This window comes from Ruditapes philippinarum, unplaced genomic scaffold (genome assembly GCF_026571515.1).
Source record: "Ruditapes philippinarum isolate M1 unplaced genomic scaffold, ASM2657151v2 ctg190_1_1_1_1, whole genome shotgun sequence".
NCBI lineage: Eukaryota > Metazoa > Mollusca > Bivalvia > Venerida > Veneridae > Ruditapes > Ruditapes philippinarum.
This window is the reverse complement of record NW_026853762.1, coordinates 43,363-65,298: the sequence shown is the minus strand read 5'-3', so window position 1 is coordinate 65,298 and position 21,936 is coordinate 43,363. Positions and strand designations below refer to the sequence as shown.

At 30.7% G+C, this 21,936-nt stretch overlaps 1 protein-coding gene across 1 annotated transcript in view; it reads right to left on the bottom strand.

Moving 5' to 3' along the window:
- The window catches only part of LOC132737787 (uncharacterized), a 44,811-nt gene that overhangs the window by 6,278 nt on the left and 16,597 nt on the right, over positions 1 to 21,936 (bottom strand). The window contains exons 16-34 of the mRNA XM_060725133.1: positions 21,106 to 21,278; positions 20,465 to 20,632; positions 19,313 to 19,477; positions 17,740 to 17,864; positions 16,861 to 17,040; positions 15,813 to 15,977; positions 13,364 to 13,516; positions 12,282 to 12,360; positions 9,982 to 10,079; positions 9,095 to 9,229; positions 8,446 to 8,679; positions 7,731 to 8,175; positions 6,978 to 7,034; positions 5,708 to 5,799; positions 4,024 to 4,260; positions 2,325 to 2,495; positions 1,847 to 2,007; positions 1,083 to 1,404; positions 253 to 512 (exon numbers count right to left, since the gene is read on the bottom strand). Of these exons, the coding sequence (XP_060581116.1) occupies positions 253 to 512; positions 1,083 to 1,404; positions 1,847 to 2,007; positions 2,325 to 2,495; positions 4,024 to 4,260; positions 5,708 to 5,799; positions 6,978 to 7,034; positions 7,731 to 8,175; positions 8,446 to 8,679; positions 9,095 to 9,229; positions 9,982 to 10,079; positions 12,282 to 12,360; positions 13,364 to 13,516; positions 15,813 to 15,977; positions 16,861 to 17,040; positions 17,740 to 17,864; positions 19,313 to 19,477; positions 20,465 to 20,632; positions 21,106 to 21,278 (3,420 nt within the window). The remainder of the gene's footprint in view (positions 1 to 252; positions 513 to 1,082; positions 1,405 to 1,846; positions 2,008 to 2,324; positions 2,496 to 4,023; positions 4,261 to 5,707; positions 5,800 to 6,977; positions 7,035 to 7,730; positions 8,176 to 8,445; positions 8,680 to 9,094; positions 9,230 to 9,981; positions 10,080 to 12,281; positions 12,361 to 13,363; positions 13,517 to 15,812; positions 15,978 to 16,860; positions 17,041 to 17,739; positions 17,865 to 19,312; positions 19,478 to 20,464; positions 20,633 to 21,105; positions 21,279 to 21,936) is intronic.

Sequence of the window (21,936 nt, the reverse complement as noted above, 5' to 3'; positions counted from 1 at the left end):
AGATATAATATACATATATATAGTAAAACCTGAACTTCATGTAAAGATGTAGATGAAAATAAATCTATGTATATGCTGCATTTTTGTTTAATTATAAATTATTAACATTATAAAAAAAGAACTTAATGATATCGAAAGAAATCAAGTGTTGTTACAAACGAGTTAATATAATGCATTTTAATTGCGCCGAAAAGACAGTAGCTACACGTTTGTATCGGATGTTAGCTATATTTATAGAAAGTTTTTTCTCACCAATGTGGTAACAGTAAACTGTACCCCGTCTGTGATGCTTCCATTAGAAAAGACGCTGAGTGAAGTAATTCATCATGCTGCACCTTTTCACTTGTCTTCTGTCGATACTCAGACCCGTGTACACAACATTGACTGTGAGGGCAGTTTTTGCTGCAGGTCTTGTTATTTGTTTCCTGTTTTCTTTTAGTTCTTTTAAATAGTTCGGTAAGAAAAAATACCGGTACAGTTGTAATCAAGGCTGAGAAAATTGATATGTATATCTGGAAACATACAAATGAATTTATAAAAAAAAAGTTTTTAATTAAACATAACATAACAGTACTTGAAAGAAAATTCCATTCACAGTTTAAGATTTTTTATAGATTTTATACTGACAATAATATTCTATTGAAAAAAAATAGATTTTGAATTTTGACCAATAATAATAGAGCAAGAAATTTAAAAGTATTTTTTTCTAGACTTCAAACTAAATTATTTGCTTGAGAAATGATCCACAAATAACAAGCACTAAAATCTTAATTTATAAAATCACAGGCCCTGCCCCACAAACCCTATCTGTTAAACTCAAATATCTTCTTTATCAAAATGATGCAAAGTTTAAATTTATTTTAGGACATTTATTTCTGTCATAAAAATAATGTAGTTCAGTAAGTAAATTAATAAAACGTGTTAAGTGTGTTATTTTGTTATTTGGTCCGATATCTTATTCTGATTTTAAAAATAATTATAACTCAATGATTTTGTTTATGTAGATACTAAGATTGTTGAAATTACTTTCTGATTAGAAGATCCTATGTACGGTAAAAGAAAATCAATAAAATGCTACCAACTTGTTGTGATGTAAATCGGAATGGTCCTATTTGTAGCAATGCTGGCGTCTGGTAGTTAGGCTCCGGGTTGAAATACAATGCGCTAGCTAACACGTTAAGCATTATAAACACGAGCGCACAGGACGCACGTTGAACACGTGTAAAAACACTCATTGCTGGTCGATAAACTATTGATATAAACATATGCCCTTCTGAAAGTCTATGTCTCAAATTACCAAAGAATCTAGATTCCAAATCTAATGGTTGGTTTGTTGGTACCGGCGATAACTTAGCTTCTAGACATGTTTCAATAGATAGCCAGGTCTCGAAAGGAAAGAAATATCTGCAAAGACATAAATGAAAGACTTTCATTGAAATATTATGTAAGATTTCTCATCAGCCATTATTGTTTCAGTGATGCATGCTGTTTAAAAAAGACAAATATATTTAATAAAATATGTTTTTGAAAATGGTAAGCATTTGGAAAGAAATATAGGTGTGGAAAATGAATCGTTGGGTATCGACCAACACAGCTTTGTCAGACTGCAATGTTTTTTACAAATATATTTAAACCATGCTTTGCTCAAGATTCGAAACATTAAAGATTCATTATATTTAGAAGATCGCTTTGTTGTAGATATGATAAATAATTATCGTTAAGACTGCCAATATTTTCTTTAGAAACAATAGATTCAAGCTTGAAACACTTTACTTATATTTACACTTTACTTTATTGTAAATGAATATGTATGATACATTAACTAAGTGCATTTTTCTGTACTAACGTTTTATGCCGATGCAAGTCATATACATCGACTTGATTAAGGTACCATGATGCAAATCTGCCTTCACCACTATTGTCATGCCATATATGAAGACTCTGCAAATCACCTAGATCTTCGCACGTCGACATAACGAAAGTCATAATACTGCCTGTACTAAACTCCTTAAATAATTGCAAGACAACTTATGTGTTAGAATCAGTACTACAAAGTGCTGAGGTTCATTTGATAAGCTAGAATTGAGTGTGAAATAGTTCGTCAAACAAAGTGTATACAATACTTAATCACTATAAATGTACTCATTCATAAAACGCAAAAGAAGCGAAAGATGCCTCAGCTATATGGTCGATGATTAACATTTTGAAAACTATAACTGAAAAGTTTAAGAAAAATAAAAATGATAGCGGTTCTGAAGCTTAATGTGCCATTAATGAATATAATAACCTAACTACTTTGTTCGAATAAGTTTGCACATACAAACCTTTCTTATACCATCAAATAATTCCCTGTGACCTGAACTTTCATATTCACCACCGAGTTGGAAAGCAACACGTGATCTTGTTCCAGCTTCTCTGCGCATGCCCGTAACTACTCTTATCACATAAAAGTATTCATCAGTAATAAAATTATCACGAAGTGGTGTTATAACCCACTGAAACCATGGAAAAATATCAATAACAAACGATGAGCTAATAGGTTAAAAAAACATTAATTTTCCATATAATATATTTTGCAATTGCTTGTTATTTACTGGTTTGCTCTGTAAATTCAGAGCATTTCAGGCGTGTTTCTAATAATTAAACGTTTAGCCGTCAAGTCGCAAAATGCATTTGAGATAAATGAAAACGATACAAACTATTAACAACAGTAATACAGAAAAAATCATCAGTATCACTAGTTGCATTCAAATTTATCTGAGGGACAAAATAAACAATTGCAGATATGACACATTTCTATTCTTTTACAAGAGAGCATTTGTTAGAGTAAAATTGTGTTCAGATTTTTTGCCTTGGATAAATGTTTGTTGGCCTATCGGCTCAGATATATAATCCTTAAAATATTTTATACTGAGACATTACGATATAGTAATAATAATAAAAGAAAAAACACAATGATAATAAACAATATTAATAACAAAATAAAATATAAAATATTTTAAAGTAGTTTTTATCATACTTTCTTCTTAAGTGTCCCGTTTTGATTGGTACTTTCCACATGATTTGAGATTCTTAATTCATTTAAAAGCGTACGCTAGGGTAACATAAACATATAACAGAATGAAATCTACATAATAGAAATTAAATTTTGCATGATCTTAGAGAGTGATAATGGAAACATTTTATATAATGTGCTCTTGCATTTGAACTTGTTGCTCATTTCGAGAAAGGATAAAACATAATCAAGATTATTTCTTCATTATTGAAAGCCTCCTGATTCATGCTAATTTTCATGAAAGTCTTGAAAATGTATTAAAAATATAAATTCTTTGAATTGAACAAAGAAAATCATTTTCACATTGCAAACAGCACTAAAAACCCGTGTAAATTTCCAAAAAGAGATCAGAATATACATAGATAGCCCTTACTGCGTTCGTAACGCAGTAGACATATGGCGAAAAATACTGCAAAATCAGTCATAAATCGCTCATACATGTAACATGGAAATTATTATTTTTATCTTAAATCTGTTTTATTTCTCTTGAAATCACAGTACTTTTTTCTCAAGTTTGATTTTCTGGAAATATTTTGCTCATCTGGAGGCATGCAGTTTTAAAGCTTTGGTAATTTTCAAAACAAATGATAAATTTTTAAGGAATGTAATATTAAACAGAAAAAAATGAAAGGAACACAAGTATTTCAGGGAATTTCGTTATTTTTTTCTTTGTTCCGTGACCTAGGATAAAATGAGAAACACAAACAGTAGTAAAATAATGTTTTTAAAACTTAAACATGAATATAAGTTATCTGCCGCCTTTGAAATAACCTGAGTTTTCAAAATCTCAAATTCAAGGGCAGGTAATTCAAAATTGATGTCCGTCGATGACTCCTATAATTTGCGCTTGAAAAATTGCTGCTATAATATTCTAAGACCGTGTTAACTTTAAATAAATTCTATTACGCAGTTTTCATAATTTACAGTTTTAACAACATCAGTATTTCATTGTAAAAACGAATGTGAACCTTTAATTTATCTTTCCTGTCTAGTCGGGCGAGCAAAATCACTGAAATAATGTAGATAATGAAGATCCCAGTAAGCGTTCCGATAACCGCAGCTTGGCTTAGAGGAGAGAACTTAAGAAATACGTTTGAAAAATCAATAGCGTTTGGGGCCACGAAGAAAGAATTTCCAAAAACCATATCAGTCACTTCTCGGCAAAGACAAACAACTTTTTCTTCTCTCCGAAGCCAATCAATCAGCTGAAACAAAAGTAGGGAGTTAACAGAACAAAGTAAGAATAAGACATTCAGTTTCTACCTACTTTTGGTGACATGCATTATCAGATCATATGGGAAATTGGTAAATTAATATTTTGTATAAATGAGCTACTCCGCTTTGATAAGCTTTGGTGAACAAAACTAATCAGGCGTTTGCACATGTTTCACGGGGATTTTTGTGTTCGATTTGTTATTTCATTTTTTTTTCGAGGTTGGGAATTAATGGGGAAGGTAAAGTGTATAAAGCTCGTTTATTTGCTGCTTGCTGCAAAAAATATTGTTTGAATTTTTTAAACAAAATACTTCAAAAATGCCATAATTAGAGTAATATGGTAGTATATTGCCTTACAAGCGAATGGCGCATGCACAAAGGCATTGCTAAACAGCTAATAGCCTACTTAAATTGCAGACTAGTATTTAAGTTCCGGAACATTTCATTTGCATGTATGTTACATAAAAACATTCTATATTACAACTTTTCAGGGAAGTGGAAACAATATACTTTTTATATAAATTTTTGTAAAACTATTTCATAAGATATAGCTTTATACCATTTAGGCACACTATGCTTAAGATTTTTTTGTTGTAATTCTTATAGAAATGTCAAACATGTGTTTGATATTGTCTCAATAATAAATTTAGAGTATGTTACATATTTAAATTCTGAAGAAAGTAGCACTGAACGTGCAATAATGTGTCATAAAGGTAGCAAAATGAAAATAATGTAGTATTTTGACTTCCATACAAAATACTTATACATATTTAAATTCTGAAGAAAGTAGCACTGAACGTGCAATAATGTGTCATAATGGTAGCAAAAAGAAAATAAATAATTCACACAAAATACTATAAGTATAAACATTGGCTGAGAGAACAAAATCAGTAAAAGATAGGTTATAATTTACAAATAGAACATGGCCTTGAGGTCAATATGCAGGTTTACGGACAGACAAACCAGTCCGTAAACTAAGGCCATGTTTTTATTTTACCTAATCTTAATCCTTTCATTCCTTTTGTTTCTGTCTTTTTTACTATAATTAGCTTTCAAATAATTATTTATTTGTTCAGTGTGTGAAATATCTCAAACCCAAGTCGGATTTTTTATTATTATTTTCAAGCGATTCAGAAAAAAGAATCATGCTCTTCTTATGCGGTTTATGGACCAGATGACGTCATATTAAAAATAGAAGGGCGTATGCAAATGAGGTATGATATGGAAAATTAGTATAATTTGGAAACTGTAACGAGATACTAGACATGTTTCTGAGACATAAAGGGCCTTTAAGGATTGGAATATTAAACACAGTCGCACAGTATTACCATTTCACTATATTCAGTGTTATTAATAACCGCTCATTTTTCAGTTAACAAATATAATTATTAAGTAAAATTATGTTTACAAAATAATGGTGTTTTTCATTGTTCGTACCTGACACTTCTTTGCATTCCATTGTGACTTTTCTTCTTCCCATGTTAGACATCCCATGGTTGCTATTGTAATGTTATAATCAAATGTTTCGTCTGAAATTAGCAAAAAGGTTTACAGACCCTAATGGCTACCAATAAGAATCAGCTTTTTATTACTTTTATTTTTATCATTATCAGACAATATAACATATACTGTATCTTTTTTCAAATATTAACCGTTAATTTAAAAATAATTATATCTTTAATTTAAGTGCCCACAATTGCTCTTTGTAATATTGTGTAACAATTAAAAATAGTAAGTTTCATATGAAATTTATCTTTGTAGAAATCATTTAAGTTTTTGTTTTCTATAGTGTATGACCTTTTCATAGGTCATGCAAAGAGATAAATTATCATTGATTTGATTATTAATCTCAAAATAAAAATGCATACGCGTAAAATACATTCCCCTTTCGCAACAACAAGAATGTCACATTTTATCGATAACTAAACTCGATGCCAATTTGAGAAAAAAACTGATAAAAGCATCATCACAGATAGAAAAACAAGACATAAATATATAACTTTTAAGATTAATATAGATTTGAATATAAATATTTAGCGCATGTATCACACTTTGAACCTGATACTTATTGAATTTTTCTTGTTCATTGTTTCTAATTTACATTAATGCATTATTTATATTAGTTTGTTTCTCTATTTCTATAACACAGCCGTATTTTGTGTGCCTATCTTTATAAATGTCTTGAGAAAGGTGTTCATTTCACTTAAAAAGACATTATAAAATGTTCAGTTGCTTGGACTGGCATTCGAACAACAGCCTTTGACAAATGTTAGCAATTTTGTTTTATTTAAAAAGTTTTATGAACTTTCATGTCATGTAACAATCAGCAATTTAATGTGATTATGGGATATAACACGATGTTCTCAACAAAGCCATCAATGAAATACGCGTGCCAAAACAAGAACAAGAACTGACATTTGAAACATTCTACATACTTAATGCGAAAGAGCATTTGAAGCTTCCTGTACAAACATCAACATCAATAGGTTACACTACTAAATTGATGTAATTAGTACGAAACATTTAAAAATTGTGTTATAATAAAACAAAATTGCTTGAATATAATGCTATGACGATATGCTTTGATCTTAGGTACGGTAACCTTGTTCAACAGAACTGTTTTATGCTTATATATTAGAAAAATAAATGGAACTGATAACAGAGTTTGATTAAAATAAATAGGCAGCATAAAATCACATTATTGTACCTTCATCCAGTTCTTCTATACTTCTTCGCAAGTTTTCTTGGTCCGCTTTTGATTTATCTATAATACGAAAACATTCATCCACTTTAAAAGCTTTATTCCTCCTTAGTTTTCCAAATAAATACGATCCATTATGAACCTTCAAATTGATGATGGATAAGCATATTTATATCTTTAGATCTCCTACATTTAATAAACGTTTTGCAAAAATAAAAAGGGAATGCTTATAAGGATGATAAAGAAACTGTAAAAGGGAATATGATAAAACAAGAAAAACAACGGTAAAGGTAAAAGAACATCATGAGAAAACATCTGATATTTAATAATGTTTCAGAAAATGACAAAATGGTTGTAAAGGTTTAAAACATGTATTACACTGATTTGACATTTATGTAAGAATTAACTGGTTCATTGTTTTTTCTTAGAGAAATGGCATTGAGATACTATCTCTAAACTGCTTTAGAATAACTGATATCAATTGATAGTGTTTTAGATTAGCTGATATCTTTATTTGAAACAGTCGAATTATACCGCCACTAAAAAGCAAATATTTATAGCAGACCAACATTCTAACACTTCTTTGTATTTTTTCCTAATGAAATGATAGCTTCTGCACAAATGACATTAATAGTTTATCGAACTTTGTCACCCAAGCAACAAGGTTCCTATTTAAATAACCATTTTAAATACCTTCAATCTGTATATCCTTAGTTAGCAAAGACCATTTAGAATATTTTTAATAAACATGCTACTCACTAATTCCTTGAAAGCTTATTGCCAAAAAAGTAACTCCAGTGTGTCCTTTCATACGATGTGGATCTATACATGCTTGCCAATGTCTGTCATTAAACACGCGGAATTTAAGGTCGTAATCAATTATAGATGGCGATTTGCTGAATTTTATATAAATAAGGTAGCTTTTTAGATCCTGATTTCCGAGCGGTTGGACAACGACACAAACACTGTCAGTACTTTTTTGATATAGAAATCTATGGTACATAAATTTAGAGGCATCCTCTTTGTCCACATGAGGTGTGATAGTTGTCGGTTTCGGAGGAATGACCTTTTGTTCAAAAGTTATATGTTTAGCTGACACGCGTTTCTCTGCTGTTTTCATGTCTAATCGTAGCACTCTTGAGGTTATTAGGCTTGATGTTCCATCATTATCATACATGTACACATTGTCCTTGAACTCAAATGCCTAGAAATAGATATACGTATAATATACGATATATTGATATCATATATTTACAGACCACAGTATGAAATTTTGCAAAAAAGCATTAAGAACTTAAATACAAAATGTGTCGTTTCGAAATTGTCTTTAATTAAATGTAACGTACATTAATAACATATGTCATCAAAAAGCATCCTTAATTGTCTCCATAAAAGAAAAGAAAATATATAATATGAAATGGAACGACATTAGTCTCGATATTTAAAGTTATCCAAGACACAATAACAATCTTACCGAAATAGATACTTCGATCTGGTCACAACTTTTATTGTTGTGCGAATCAATAAATCCGACATTGAAAGCGGATGTTTTGGTACGGGTCACTTCGTTCTTGAGCGTGCACGCATTTGTGTACTTAAGCAACTGTTTATCTGTGTCGGAAGCTTCATTGTCACATTCATGGCATTGTTTTATTTTATCTTGTATATCTCTTGCCAAAATGGCCGTTGACTGAGCAGCAGTTTTTGCCTGTAATACAAAAATGACAAAAATGTAACCATTGCAGATCGCCCAATAACTAATTTCATAGTGATGTCTTAAATATACTATTTCGTTGTGATTCGTAATCAAAACGCTAAAACAAGTGAAGATTCAATCGAAAATCAAGCTATCAGGTTTAAATAGTTAGTATACATTAATTTAAACTTGAACTATTCAAAAACAAAATTTCTAGAAGAAAAAAGTTTTGTCAGTTGATTCAAAGGAATTGCTGACTTAATTCGCATGTCTTAAACACGTCGTTTGTTCTGCTGTTGATGCTGCTGTTTTGCTTCTGAATTCAAATTCGTATACAGCATGAAATATAAAGGAAAAAAAACAACATCTCAAGCATCATATTAATGCAGAAATAAATATAAAACCAAACTTTTATATTATATATTACATTTTCTTTCGCTTCATCTATGAACACATAAAGTTGTCGATGCATTTTCAAGTAGAGGATTGCCCTTTCTTGTGGGGATATGGTTGCTGTATAGATATTAAAGTCGTGTCCAACAACAGATAGCATGTCATCAATCTGCGATAGAAGAAGTCAAATAATTCTCTTCTCACATTTTTATCAAAATGCAGTACGTCTTAAGCGAGGCGATTGCTGATCTGAGGCACATTTGACCGAGATAGTAGCTAATTGGAGACAACATTGAGTGTAGCTGGTGCTGATCGATGCTAATATCATATCAAAATGATAACTAATAGGAGGTTTAATGACAGACGCGAACACCGAATTATGAAAATATTCAATTACATGAATTAAGCACTTAACATTTAAATGACTCAATATACAGATTGCTGTTTGAATCATTGTATTTTTTGTTTGATTGGGTTTTACGTCACACCGACACCGATTCAAACGTGTCAAACAAAATGTGAAACCATAAACAAAAAGTTAGAGGTAAAAAGTTTTGTTGTTTATTATTTTTTCTTTACGAGAGGACAATTGCTTTTAAAGTGTTAGTTGTTTGCAAACTAAACTGAAATATACAATTTTATTTTATCATTTAGATTTCCCTTACTGAAAAATACAATTTTATTTTGTAATTTTGATTTCCCTTCTTTCTACAACCAAAGTGAATGAAAAAAAACAACATAATACTAAGAAACATTATAGATTGAAAAATATAATAGCTTTTGCTAATCTAATTATGATTTGCAATAATAACTGTTGGGTTATTTTAGACATCGACTGACAATGATAGTAATGATAATAAACATGCTATAATAATAGATCTAAACGCGTCATTACGATATTATACAATCATGATAAGGTACCTGACGCATCGCACTAATAATATCATCTGTTGATCGGTATTGGTGAAGTGAACTGTATACGCTAGCATCAGACACTGTTATAGACATTCTAAATGTCTCTGAAAAAATCAATTTAAAAGCCGCTGAAAGAATTATTTCTACGTTTTAAAACAAAATTTGCAAATTTATCTGAAGCAATTATTTGAAAGGTATCTAAAACAATAATTGGAAACGTTTTTGAAACAATGTTTTTTAAATGTTTCTGATTTTGATCTGAATGATAATTTCAATTGTCTCTTCTAAATCAAAACTTTTTAATGTCTTTTTCACAATGGCTTGAATTTCTCTGAAACAAAATTCATTTGAAAATGTCACTGACATATTAAATATTTCTAATGCATCTTAAAAGCTTATTAAAAAATGACACTCATCTGAGACAATGATCTCAAATGTCTTTCGTTTCTGTATCACTGCTATCGAATGAAACAATGTATCTTAATGTCATTGACGTAATAAAATCAGGAGTAAATTAAGAGCGTTTCAATCGATTAGTAAATTAATCGAATTGAAGATCAAACATTGCTGCTAGTATGAACAAAAAAAATCTTGGTACGCCTAAGTTTTTTTTATGAATCTATCAGTTTTCTTTTACAGGCTATTTATGATGCATCGCTCAAAAAATTTCCTGGGACTTCGGAGAGGACTGTCAGTAGCAACTCAGCACTGAGACACTTAATTTCAGTCTTGGAGGAAAAGGTGCAAGAAAACTAGCCAAATCAAGATAACCAAAGAATAAAGTGCCAGTTGATAACAGCCGTAAAAGATATATTTTCTAAAACGTCACTCTCTTCAGCAACCATTCAAGATAATATGAACATGACATCCACTGTTATGTAGATTTAAATGTAAAATATTTATATCATACAGTCAACATGAAATATGAGTATGTGCTTCACTCGACAATTTAGTATCTAAATAAAATATGAATTACCGGTATATGACTTAACTATTCAAACTCAAAGTAAAAATAAGCTTTGAACAAGAGAACAATGATGACCTACACAAATATTATGTCGGCATAGTCGAGATCTAAAAACACCTTAAGGTTATTTATGTAGATTTCCATAAATATATGTGGCATTGTTGAAAAGAAGAAATTGTTAAAAGCTTAAATTTATTTTTAGATATGCAGGTCATCCTGTTTAGAAAACCGGAAATACTTAGCAACTGTAGTAAACGACAACATAGTGTTCATTCCTTAAGAGTTTTATCAAAACCTATAAGCAGGTAAGCAAATGTTATTTCAAGTTGTTTTTAATATATTCTAGCTCTAGCTACCAGACAGAACATATTTGAGCATGTTATTTTGTAAACGACTGCCAAATGATTATTGTTGTACAGTTTCATAACAATCTTCTAAGTGATTGAACAGGAGATGTCGTTTGAAGTTTTTCCATTTCAAACTCGGTTGACCATTTTGTTCAGGAAACCATTGCCAAATTCATTACTTTTAAATAAACAGTTGAAAATGAACATATAAGGCTCATTTCTGTCGCGATCCATCAATATTTTTCGAGTAAATTAGAAGAAGCTGTCATTTAAAGTTTTTTCTAAATCTGATGGTCACTTCGTTCAGTTCAACCGACCAAAGCCATTCTGGCAATGTTGTAAAGGGCTTCCAAGTGATCATCGCTCAAATTTCACACAAAATCTACCAAATGACTAAGGAAAAAATATTGGTTCAATGTGTTCTTATTTCAAGCTCTGTCGACCATCTTGTCCAGTGGACAAAACACCATTTGAGAAATATGTATAACCACCTGGGCAGAAATTGTTATCCATATTCTTCGCTTAAATCATCATTAAAAAGTTTGATGACATTAAATAGCATTGATCGGCTTTACTTTTTCTTTTTAATTAAAAAAGTTGAATAGCAAAATTAAATTGAAGTAGCTCTCGGAAAGCCGTATAAAGTATATAGCCGTGATGGTAAAGTGTTAGATAGTCAAACAGTATAATTTAACAAAATGACGGAAATGGCAACACGATTCAAAGCATAAATTGTCTAGATTATGGTTCCTGCTCTTTCATTGTTCATGTCAATCGAACCCCAATCCATCGCATTATTGTCCGTTACACACAATTTTTAAATGAAAAAATGAAATTAATGAATTTGATTTTGTGATAATATTTTTTCTTGCAACATTATACCTTTCCTTCCGTTACCAAATAAGTATGATGTTAAGTATATCAAAACAAAATCAAACCGTGTTCAATGAAGGTTAATTGTATCAAAATATAGATATGTAACATGAGCTTACGCTCTGTGACTTCTTGAAATTCATCCAAATTACCAATGTTACTCAATCCAGTGCTTTCTAAAAGATGCACTAATTGACTCTGAAATAAAAGAATTAATAAAAATACATATGTAGTACATATGTAACCTATTTTATCATGTTTGAATTGCTCTGCCCTCGACAATACTAACAAATGGTATATCCGATGACTTCACCTTTAAACAAATTTTGAAATAAATATTCTAATTGAATCATTGCTTTCATGTGTATATTAATTATTTGACATATAATTGGTGATTGATTGAAACTACTCGAAATATTAAATGCGTTCTTTAGGACTAAATATTGCAAAGAACGCTTGCCAAATACATCTGCTGAAATGCTTATTTTACCTTGGAGGATTATTTTATTAGTTTAATCATAATAAATAAGTTATTTATTGCACATATTATATAATCAGAGTAAATAATACCATCTTTTAACAACCATACTGATATTATAATACACGAAATCCATTTTACGTAAGCACTATGTGCTTATAATAGTCAATCTCTATAATTGGTTGATTACAACTACAGTAATACATGGCTGGTAGATGTAAATGTAATGAGCATATTAAAAAAAAGAACTACCTCTATTGACTGACTGTATATCAAAATACTTTGAACCTTAAATCTAGGTTTTTCGTTAAGGCACTTAACATATTAGTTATAGATAAGTAATTTAGCATAAAATAACAGTTGTACAGAAGAAAAATACTAAAGGTAAGAAAAAGTAAGATGAAACCCATGCTCAAGGTTTTGGAAAAAAATATTTTTGGAGCACATAGGCAGGAATAAACTACAAGAGTTTGTATAGTATGTACCAATGTAGATTTAATTATGCGATATTTAATCATCAGGCGAATTTCTCACTATACATTAGGCAAGAAAAAGGTCTTCGTAATAGAAGCATCCCGAACACACAAGTATAATATATCATGTATTACATATATCAATATGATAGAATATTTTCATATATAGTTTCCTATATAAATCTTTAAACGTTATCATTAACGTTTACCAACATTACCACTTTTAATTTTAAATACAAAAATATCGTACCGTTGTGCTTTTATCAAGAAATTCTGCTCTGGATGCTAGATTTGAAAATGCGTTTGTTGCAACACAAAATAATATTTTCTCTTCTATGCCTTCTGGGTGTTCCGTATAAACCGAAGAAATATTTGTCACGATGTCTGTCATGTTTTTGAGGAACTGTTAAATGAATATAATATAACTTAGATGAGGCATAAAAGATTACAATAAAGGGATACTCAAACGATCAATATATTCAATAGCATTTGACTTATTTCTTCCATATATATAAAATATATTTTGCTTATGGAGATCTTGTCTTATAATAAAGCCGAAAGCGTTTGTATGTTCGCCCGATGGCATTTTATTACTGTATTGTATTCATTAGATTGTTGTGAATTTTTTATGTTATTATGTTTAATACCATGATGGTTTAATTACAGGTACTTGATCGGGTGGTAAATCAGCATTGAATAACTTTTATAATAATAAAGGAAGAGTATTAAAATTAAGAACATACAACTTGTGTTCTTTATAGACCTTTTTACGACGCGGTCCGTTGCTATAGAAAAATTGACCAGAAGTAGTATTTCCTCGCGTATGCGCAATCTGCGTAGGGTGAAACGAGCATCGCCCTTCATAGAAATGTAGTAGAAATTCATAGACAATTCCGGGTTAGTTTATGGTAAAAAATAGAAAGTCATATAAAATAGCTTTTAATATAAACACAAAAGATACCTTTATAGCTTTGTGGGCAAGATTGCCATAAAAAGGCATGGAAAAGACGATTGTTTAAGAATTCCCCCTTACGATCACCGACCTGACATTGAGATAATTGTTGTAAAAAATGTGGAAATATATATATTAGGAAATAAAGAAGTCAATTTAATTGTTGTTTAAATCGTCCATATAAAAGCTAAAGAAATTTAAAACATATAAAATCGAGGTTAATCATTATTCTGAAAATAAGTCGGAACACGTGAATGCATTTTAGTTTTCAGTTTACCTAATGTTATACTTTATCCGACTTGACTGTGATGCCAAACAGATTTTTTTTGAGTCACATTAATACATTTAAATAATTTTTCAAACTGTTGAACAGTTAAGATGGGTGGTAAAATAACACACGTTTTATCGGTCCCTCGTAACACAGAAGAGGTCCGACACACTTGGGTGTGTTCATATATAGTGTAACACAAAAGTCTGTATTTAGTGTTTTGTGTAAGACTATAGATGGAAATATATCGCAAACAAGTTTATTCAACGAACTGTATTGGTCAATAGCTGGGTATCATCATGGAAACGTATGCTTACGGGCAAAGTGTTTGTGGACACACTCGTGTAAATGAACTTAATTTTGGGAAAGGTAATTATTGATAAAACACAACCTCTTGCATGAATTATTTGAAGTTGTATTTATAATTATCATCATGGTATAACATTGTGATAAGCAAAGAAATGAAAAGATTCAAGTAATATTTGTTTAAATTGTGAACTGTTTTTCACAGACTGTCACTGATAGGGTAATGTTAGAGTTAAACCCCTTGTCTCTATATAAAATATCTCTATATATTTTTCTCAAATTGCTTGTGTAAGTTTATTACACTATATATGAACACACCCAAGTGTGTCGGACCTCTTTGCGTAACACATGAAAATGCACGTCAAGTACACTATTTGTCACTTCACAAAATTAATAAACTTCACAAAATTGAAAAAAAAGCATTGATGAGATTGGTATAATTAAAATGTAACTTAAATTACGATTTTCATAATTTTAAGTGAATAACTATGTCATGGTACTATCACGTCTCGGTTGAATGATATTGTATACTAGCTTGCAAAGAGCAACCGGTCACGTGTCAATCCGCCTTGCCAATCCACTTTCAAAGGAATACCAATTGTGTATGATTATGTAATACATGGGTAATAAAATTTATCTTTAACACTCTGCTGTTTCAGTTTATATTACTGATGAAAAAGTCATTTAATGGTACCTTGAACACTTGAACAGAGGGTTTTAGGTAATTGAATTATTAGTTCCGCTAATTTTGTATATCTGTTAAATATATCAATTCACTTTTTAAGTAATAACCGCTTTAACTCATCCCAAAATTTCTGTTTTCTGGGTGTCATAACTTATAATTACGTCTTTGAAAGCATTCAACTTCGCTTAATGTAGTCTATCTTTATTGCGCTTTTGCCCTACGAAGAATGTGCATGCGCAAAATGCAACATCGGTTACTTTTGTATGCTCAGGTTGAAAAATCGTACTGTAAAAAGGTGTATAGTGCAACAGAAAGTGAAATATGTATTTACCGGTATGTATATGTCAGCGATGCAAATTATTGTTATAGTCAAGCAGATCGTTGATGAACATCGTGAATATTTAATTAGTTCTTCAATTTGGTGCTTAAAACCATAATACATTTCAAAGTTTTATTTTTAGAATTATGGAAAGTAGATATATATTTACCTCTCGCAATGTTACGGTTGTAGGATTTATCGTTTTGTTCAGGGCCTCATTGAGCATGCCTTTTAAATTCGTAATATTACTGTTCCCATGCTTCGACAAGTCTAGAATAACGCCATTCCCTTTGTCATTTAGAACTTGTGGAAAAATAGGCTCGTTTTCATTTAACTGAAAACAGACCCATAAAATAATCATGTAAAATGCAAAAAATAGTCTACATGACTGTGTATATTTGGAGAATGATTTAGGCTACAGAAATTCATTCCTTTAAATGTATATATATTTGTCAACAACCTAAACACATGTTTCTATCGGCTGTAGAACAGTATTAATTATAGACAAATACTTGTTGACAAAATAATGTGTCATATGAATTTGAGGTTATAAAATGTGTTGATTGTATACTGATCGATAAAAATAATGTAATGAATTTAATAAATGATCTGTCCCTGCAATAACATTAGCAACATATGCGTAAATAGAATTATTAAAAATATTTTCGTTGTAAACATCATGAATAATAAATTTTGAACATACCAAATGATATGTAGTAATTTATTCTGGTTACTTATTTAAAATGTCAATTAAACATTATATCTGTACAAACATAGAAGCATATGGACAGTTTTAATAAAATTCATTTCAAATGGCTCAGTTACATATAATATGCATGCGCAGATCCAGAGGAAAAAGAAGTATTGGAGTCCTATACAACTCCCTAGAGCTCCCTTGGATTTGTATTTTATGTAAAAGCCCTATGAACTTTGGATATCAACGTTTGATCTTTTGCAAAAATCACTTAAAACCTAATTAAAATCTTTAACTCAAGACCCCCGCTGAAAAATTAGTTTTACTACAAATCCCCTCTGGAATAGAAATTACCCTTAATCGAAATTTTGCAACCGTTTTTAGGTAAAAATCCTTGAACCACGCCTGATATACACTACCGTCGAAAACATTTCATGGGTATGTGATTATATTATGTTATCGATTCGATTATATATATATGCAAACCTTCAACCTAAATATATTCCATTTTTATTAGCCTTACCTCTATGAAGTATATATTGCTGCACACGGCAGATATGTAATACATTGTGATATATGGTAAATCTAAAACGGACACCACAAAGTCCAAAACAACAGAATATTTGCCATGGATATAGTCACTAACAACTTGAGCTCCTGATTCCGTTGTATCGAGTTCTTTGAAATTGAAAACGGGTCTTGACTGAAAAGAAAATCTTGATAGTAATAGATATGATACCTTACATATTAAAAGAGGTCATGCGTAAAACACTTTTTAGTAGATTATAATTGCCATACAAATGCACCTACTGAATGAGCACGTGTGAACATAGTCTTTAAATATTCCTTTACCGTAATCAGGATTTTATTTAACATACTGACCATACAGAGTTTGCAGCCAATTTGCTTTAAGGATGGCTTGCTGTGATTTCGAAAAAAACTATTTTCCTATAACATGTATTAGCTTTTTACTTTCAGCACGATACGTAAACCTATGCCACTCACGATATAATGTATTTGCTTGCAAAATAAGTATTCATAATTTTATTTATGATACACAATGCAACTGACTTATTGATTCTTTTTTATGTTGGAGCAATTTTGGAGCAAAAATTGAAATTCCCAGGCAATAGTCTTTATTTTTTTAAAAATAAGCTCGCTCTGGAAGAAATATGGTCAAGATATTATTTACTTTTAAGATAGAACATAACCGCCATCTGTTGACGGCGTTCATTGTCAGAACATATATATGTGAGTTCATCATTGTAATAGAACTTCAAATTTTCAAACTTGAGCCTTTTAATCATCTAAATACATATTTTGCTAAAGGGCAATTTTTTAGATAAACGGTTTCTGTAACTGATTGCAGGAAGTTTCAATCTTGACCATCTTTTTAACTTACCACAATGTTTGAAATGGACACTTCATTGAAGTTGTTGTACATATCTGCTATACGGATTCTGATTGACGTTTCGTAATTTTGTTCCTGATTTCCTAGTTTCAGCAAAATGTATAACTCCCGTTCATCTGTAATTACAATTTTGAACACAAAGCATTTTAAATTTGAAAAAACAGTCAAATATAGCTTATTGATCCATCAAAACAAAAACGCACTTCTAAATAGTCGACTCAGACTGGAATTTGCAGTCGGTGTGGTGTTTGCTAGGCCGCCATTCATCCGGACGCCACAATTTTAGTTTAACAAACTACGGTATTATGTAGTTATCATATTTTTTAAAACAAACATTTGCCAAATGTTTATTCATTACTAGATTTCATTATATGATCTAAATATAGCTGTTATCCCATTGGTCCAAACAGTAGTCAACAAAACCGTTAAAAGAATAATTTTCACTGGGTGAAGTATCATATTTACTGGCTAAATTGGATTTTCCAATCCGAAAAGTAAATTGAGACTCATATTCAATGATCTGTAATTACTCATTCTTATTAAAAAATGATTGTTGCGTTTTTTTCTTTATAGCATATGTCTCTATCAAAATATCATTACTTTATTATTATAGTTAAAGGTTATACCGCAATGATGAGTATAAACTTGAATTACTTTTGTATGCTCAGCGTTTGCGTAGTTGTTGCACGCCTGACACGTGCGTATTTTTTCCCACGCTTCAACGAAACTGGCGAAAGTTGTACATGTATAAGGTTTAATTTTCTGTGATTTTTTAAATTCTTATAGCATATTCATATAAAAAACAATTATTGACTAGTGTGCTATTGAATATGATGTGATATTCACCGGCAGAAAGTCATATTGACCTCATGCGATATGTCATCTGCCTGTGAATATCACATCATAATCAATGGCACACTAGTCAATCATTGTATATTATCTAACATTGTATATATAGACTACGTGTAAATCTACTACAATGATATAATATTTTGAAGAATATTTGCTTAAGATATGGATCATAGCTTGTTACATATAATTATCACCAAGAGGGCATGCGTTAAGGTTAAAAGAACTTTAAATGGTTGTCGCGTTAAATGTTTGCATCCATCACATGAGCGCTAATGTACACGTTCAGGTTATAAACATGAAAGTGACATCAAATCGTCAAGATATGGATCATAGCTTGTTACATATAATTATCACCAAGAGGGCATGCGTTAAGGTTAAAAGAACTTTAAATGGTTGTCGCGTTAAATGTTTGCATCCATCACATGAGCGCTAATGTACACGTTCAGGTTATAAACATGAAAGTGACATCAAATCGTCAAACAAAGTTTCTTAAGATTTTACTGGTACTCCAAACGAAGGGTCATGAAGCAGAATAGGGACATAAGACCATTTATCTCTAGATCTATTCCTTTATTACGGTATGGTAGAGCGTTTTCTAAAGGACTAAGTTAAATAAGTCTAATTCAGAGCTGGGGGATTTGCAGTCTGACACATAATAAAAACTTTAATTTATAAAGACAACCAAATTATATAACAATATGACAATGTTTACCTCGTTGCGTGATTGGTTCCTCTTTAACATAAGCACCATCTGTTACCTGTAGGACAGTATAAGTAAGTGAAGGGGTTGTATTTATGGTGTTGTTTGTTGTCAACCTTCTACTTCGAGTGCTCCATGACTGACATCGTATTTGTACCAAGTCGAATGCAGACTCAACTACCCAAACATTAAAAGTATATTTCAGGATATTCGTTTTAACACTTCTTTTTGCTTTTATCACGTTAAGACAATTTTATTGAAAGTCAACATAAATCTATTTAAATGAAGACGCGTAATTAAACCAAGCATGCAGCTTTTCAATTTTGCCGTTTTCAGCGTTCGTTAGGGATTTTGTTTTTCTCTTACTTATAGTTTTTCAAAATTTACAGAAATGATTTTGTTACAAAAGATTTTAAAACTGAAAGCTTAAACTGCCAATTTGTCACAAGGAAGCCTTTGCGTGGGAACATATTCCTTTGGGATGTAAAATTGTATTTTCTAATCTGAGATAGAATTGTGTGAACAAACAGCAATGTCAAAGGGATTACAATCAGTTAAAATGCATTTTGAGCTATGCCATTTTTACTACATCATGAAGTTTAAGGCGGATATTATTATTTTAAGTTACACTAACATAACTTAAAAGAAAGTTGAAATTTAAGGAAGAAGTCAACATTTCCTGAATGAGATGGTTCCTGTATTGTTCAAGTTGAAACGTTTGAGGTACGCTCCGGATAGAAAATAAAAACGAAAATATAAAGGGTAACAACAAACAGTGTAAGAATAACACTTAACATTGCACTTTTCCTTCATAACTTTGAACTTTCATTCTATATCTCCTTTAATCTTCGCGCAATGCTACAGACTAAAAAATGATGACAAATTACAAAATGGGTGATAACTCAAAACAATAAGCAAAATAATGTTGCGGCGACTCACTTGCACTTCAGATTTTCTCTAAAGAATTTATCCGCCCGTGACGATTCTTGTTGATAAATATTTGATATGCCTTTTGGCTTTGTCTTGAAAAATAAATAAGATAAATAACAAACAGGAGGAGATATTTTTATGATTGTCAGTTCATTCATTTGCAAGTTGTCTTTAATTACATTTTTCTGTTTGGTTAATATTCTAGTCAGCAAATAAACTTAACCAAAATCTTACCATCGGCTTTATCAATTTCGCACGTGCCTCCGTGGGGAACATAATCAAAGGTTCTTTTTACAGAAGCAGTACTCTTCAATTTTCCATCAGATGTAGTTACCCTGACTTCGAAAATGTAAGTATTACCCTCTTCTATTTTATCTTTTTGTATACTCATGGATGGTTTGTCTACAACAAAAAGGGAGAAAACTATTATCTGGACTAATCTCTATTCGATTACACGATGCTTCTGTGACTACCATGATAAAACAGAATTCCTCTAATCTGTATACGGACACATGCTGATTGATGAAGCTATAAATGTGATAATGCATTACCTTTAGAATTTATGATGCAACAATGAGTAAACTGAATATTAATTAATGCAAGTTCTTAATATTATAAAAACAATACTTACGTTTTGCCGAAAAAATGATATATTTGTGAACCAGTCAGGACCTTCCTTACTTAATAAATTATCAATAAAATTTTCTAATAAAATCATGGGTTGATATGCACAATTCATTAATGTAAATATATCTGGATAACATATTTCTATAGCTTGTATATTTCTTTACATCTAATTATTATGCGAGTGTAAACAACACAAATGTTTGCAACGGTTTTGAAAACTTTCTTAACAAGAAGTTTGAGATTTTTACCTATTTTGTCAATCGCTTCTTTGAGTCGAACAAATCCGTTATTTCTCCGGGCATAAACATTCCATTGATATTTGAGGAATTTTGTATTAAAGGTCCTCTCAATATATGTGTCCAGTACCAGGCGGTCAAAATTAATTAAACCTCCATGCGAAACATTGCAATTGTATATACAGCTAAAAAAAGAAACAAATTATACAACTATAACAAACTTTTTAGTAACTTTTAAACGTTTATAATCATACAATTGAAGGTCACAAGTATAAATGCTAAATCATCAAATTTTGGTCACCAATGATCATCGTAAAGAATTATATAATGTGTATAGAGTCAACATCTGTATAGGGCGCGATAAAATAAAAATCATGCAGGAAATGTCCAAAATCAGTTTCATCACTTATTAAATGTACAAGGAAACGAGTAGAAAATTATTACAGGGTAAGTAAATGGATCTACATATTTTATTATCAATCCAATTCAATGACATAATCAGTGCATATAGCTGCTTAGACATTATATTTAATTTTTATTTCAATAAGCGCAAACAATTTCGTTTTTAAATACCATTTGCGAGAACGACTACCATATGAAAGGATGAAAGGGAAGACAATTAACACATTATTAATACATGAACATGTATCAATTAACTACTGAATGAGAACAATCTGTAAAAGTTTATTTCCTTCATTTTCGGCATATGTGATATACCGGAGACATTTGCCAAATTGCTAGTTTCGTGTTATACTGACAAGAAGCAGAGAAAATATTTTGGTCACTTTTGATTGATATTTGTCCAGTCTGTGCTTTATTAACAAAAACTGTTTTACCAATTTC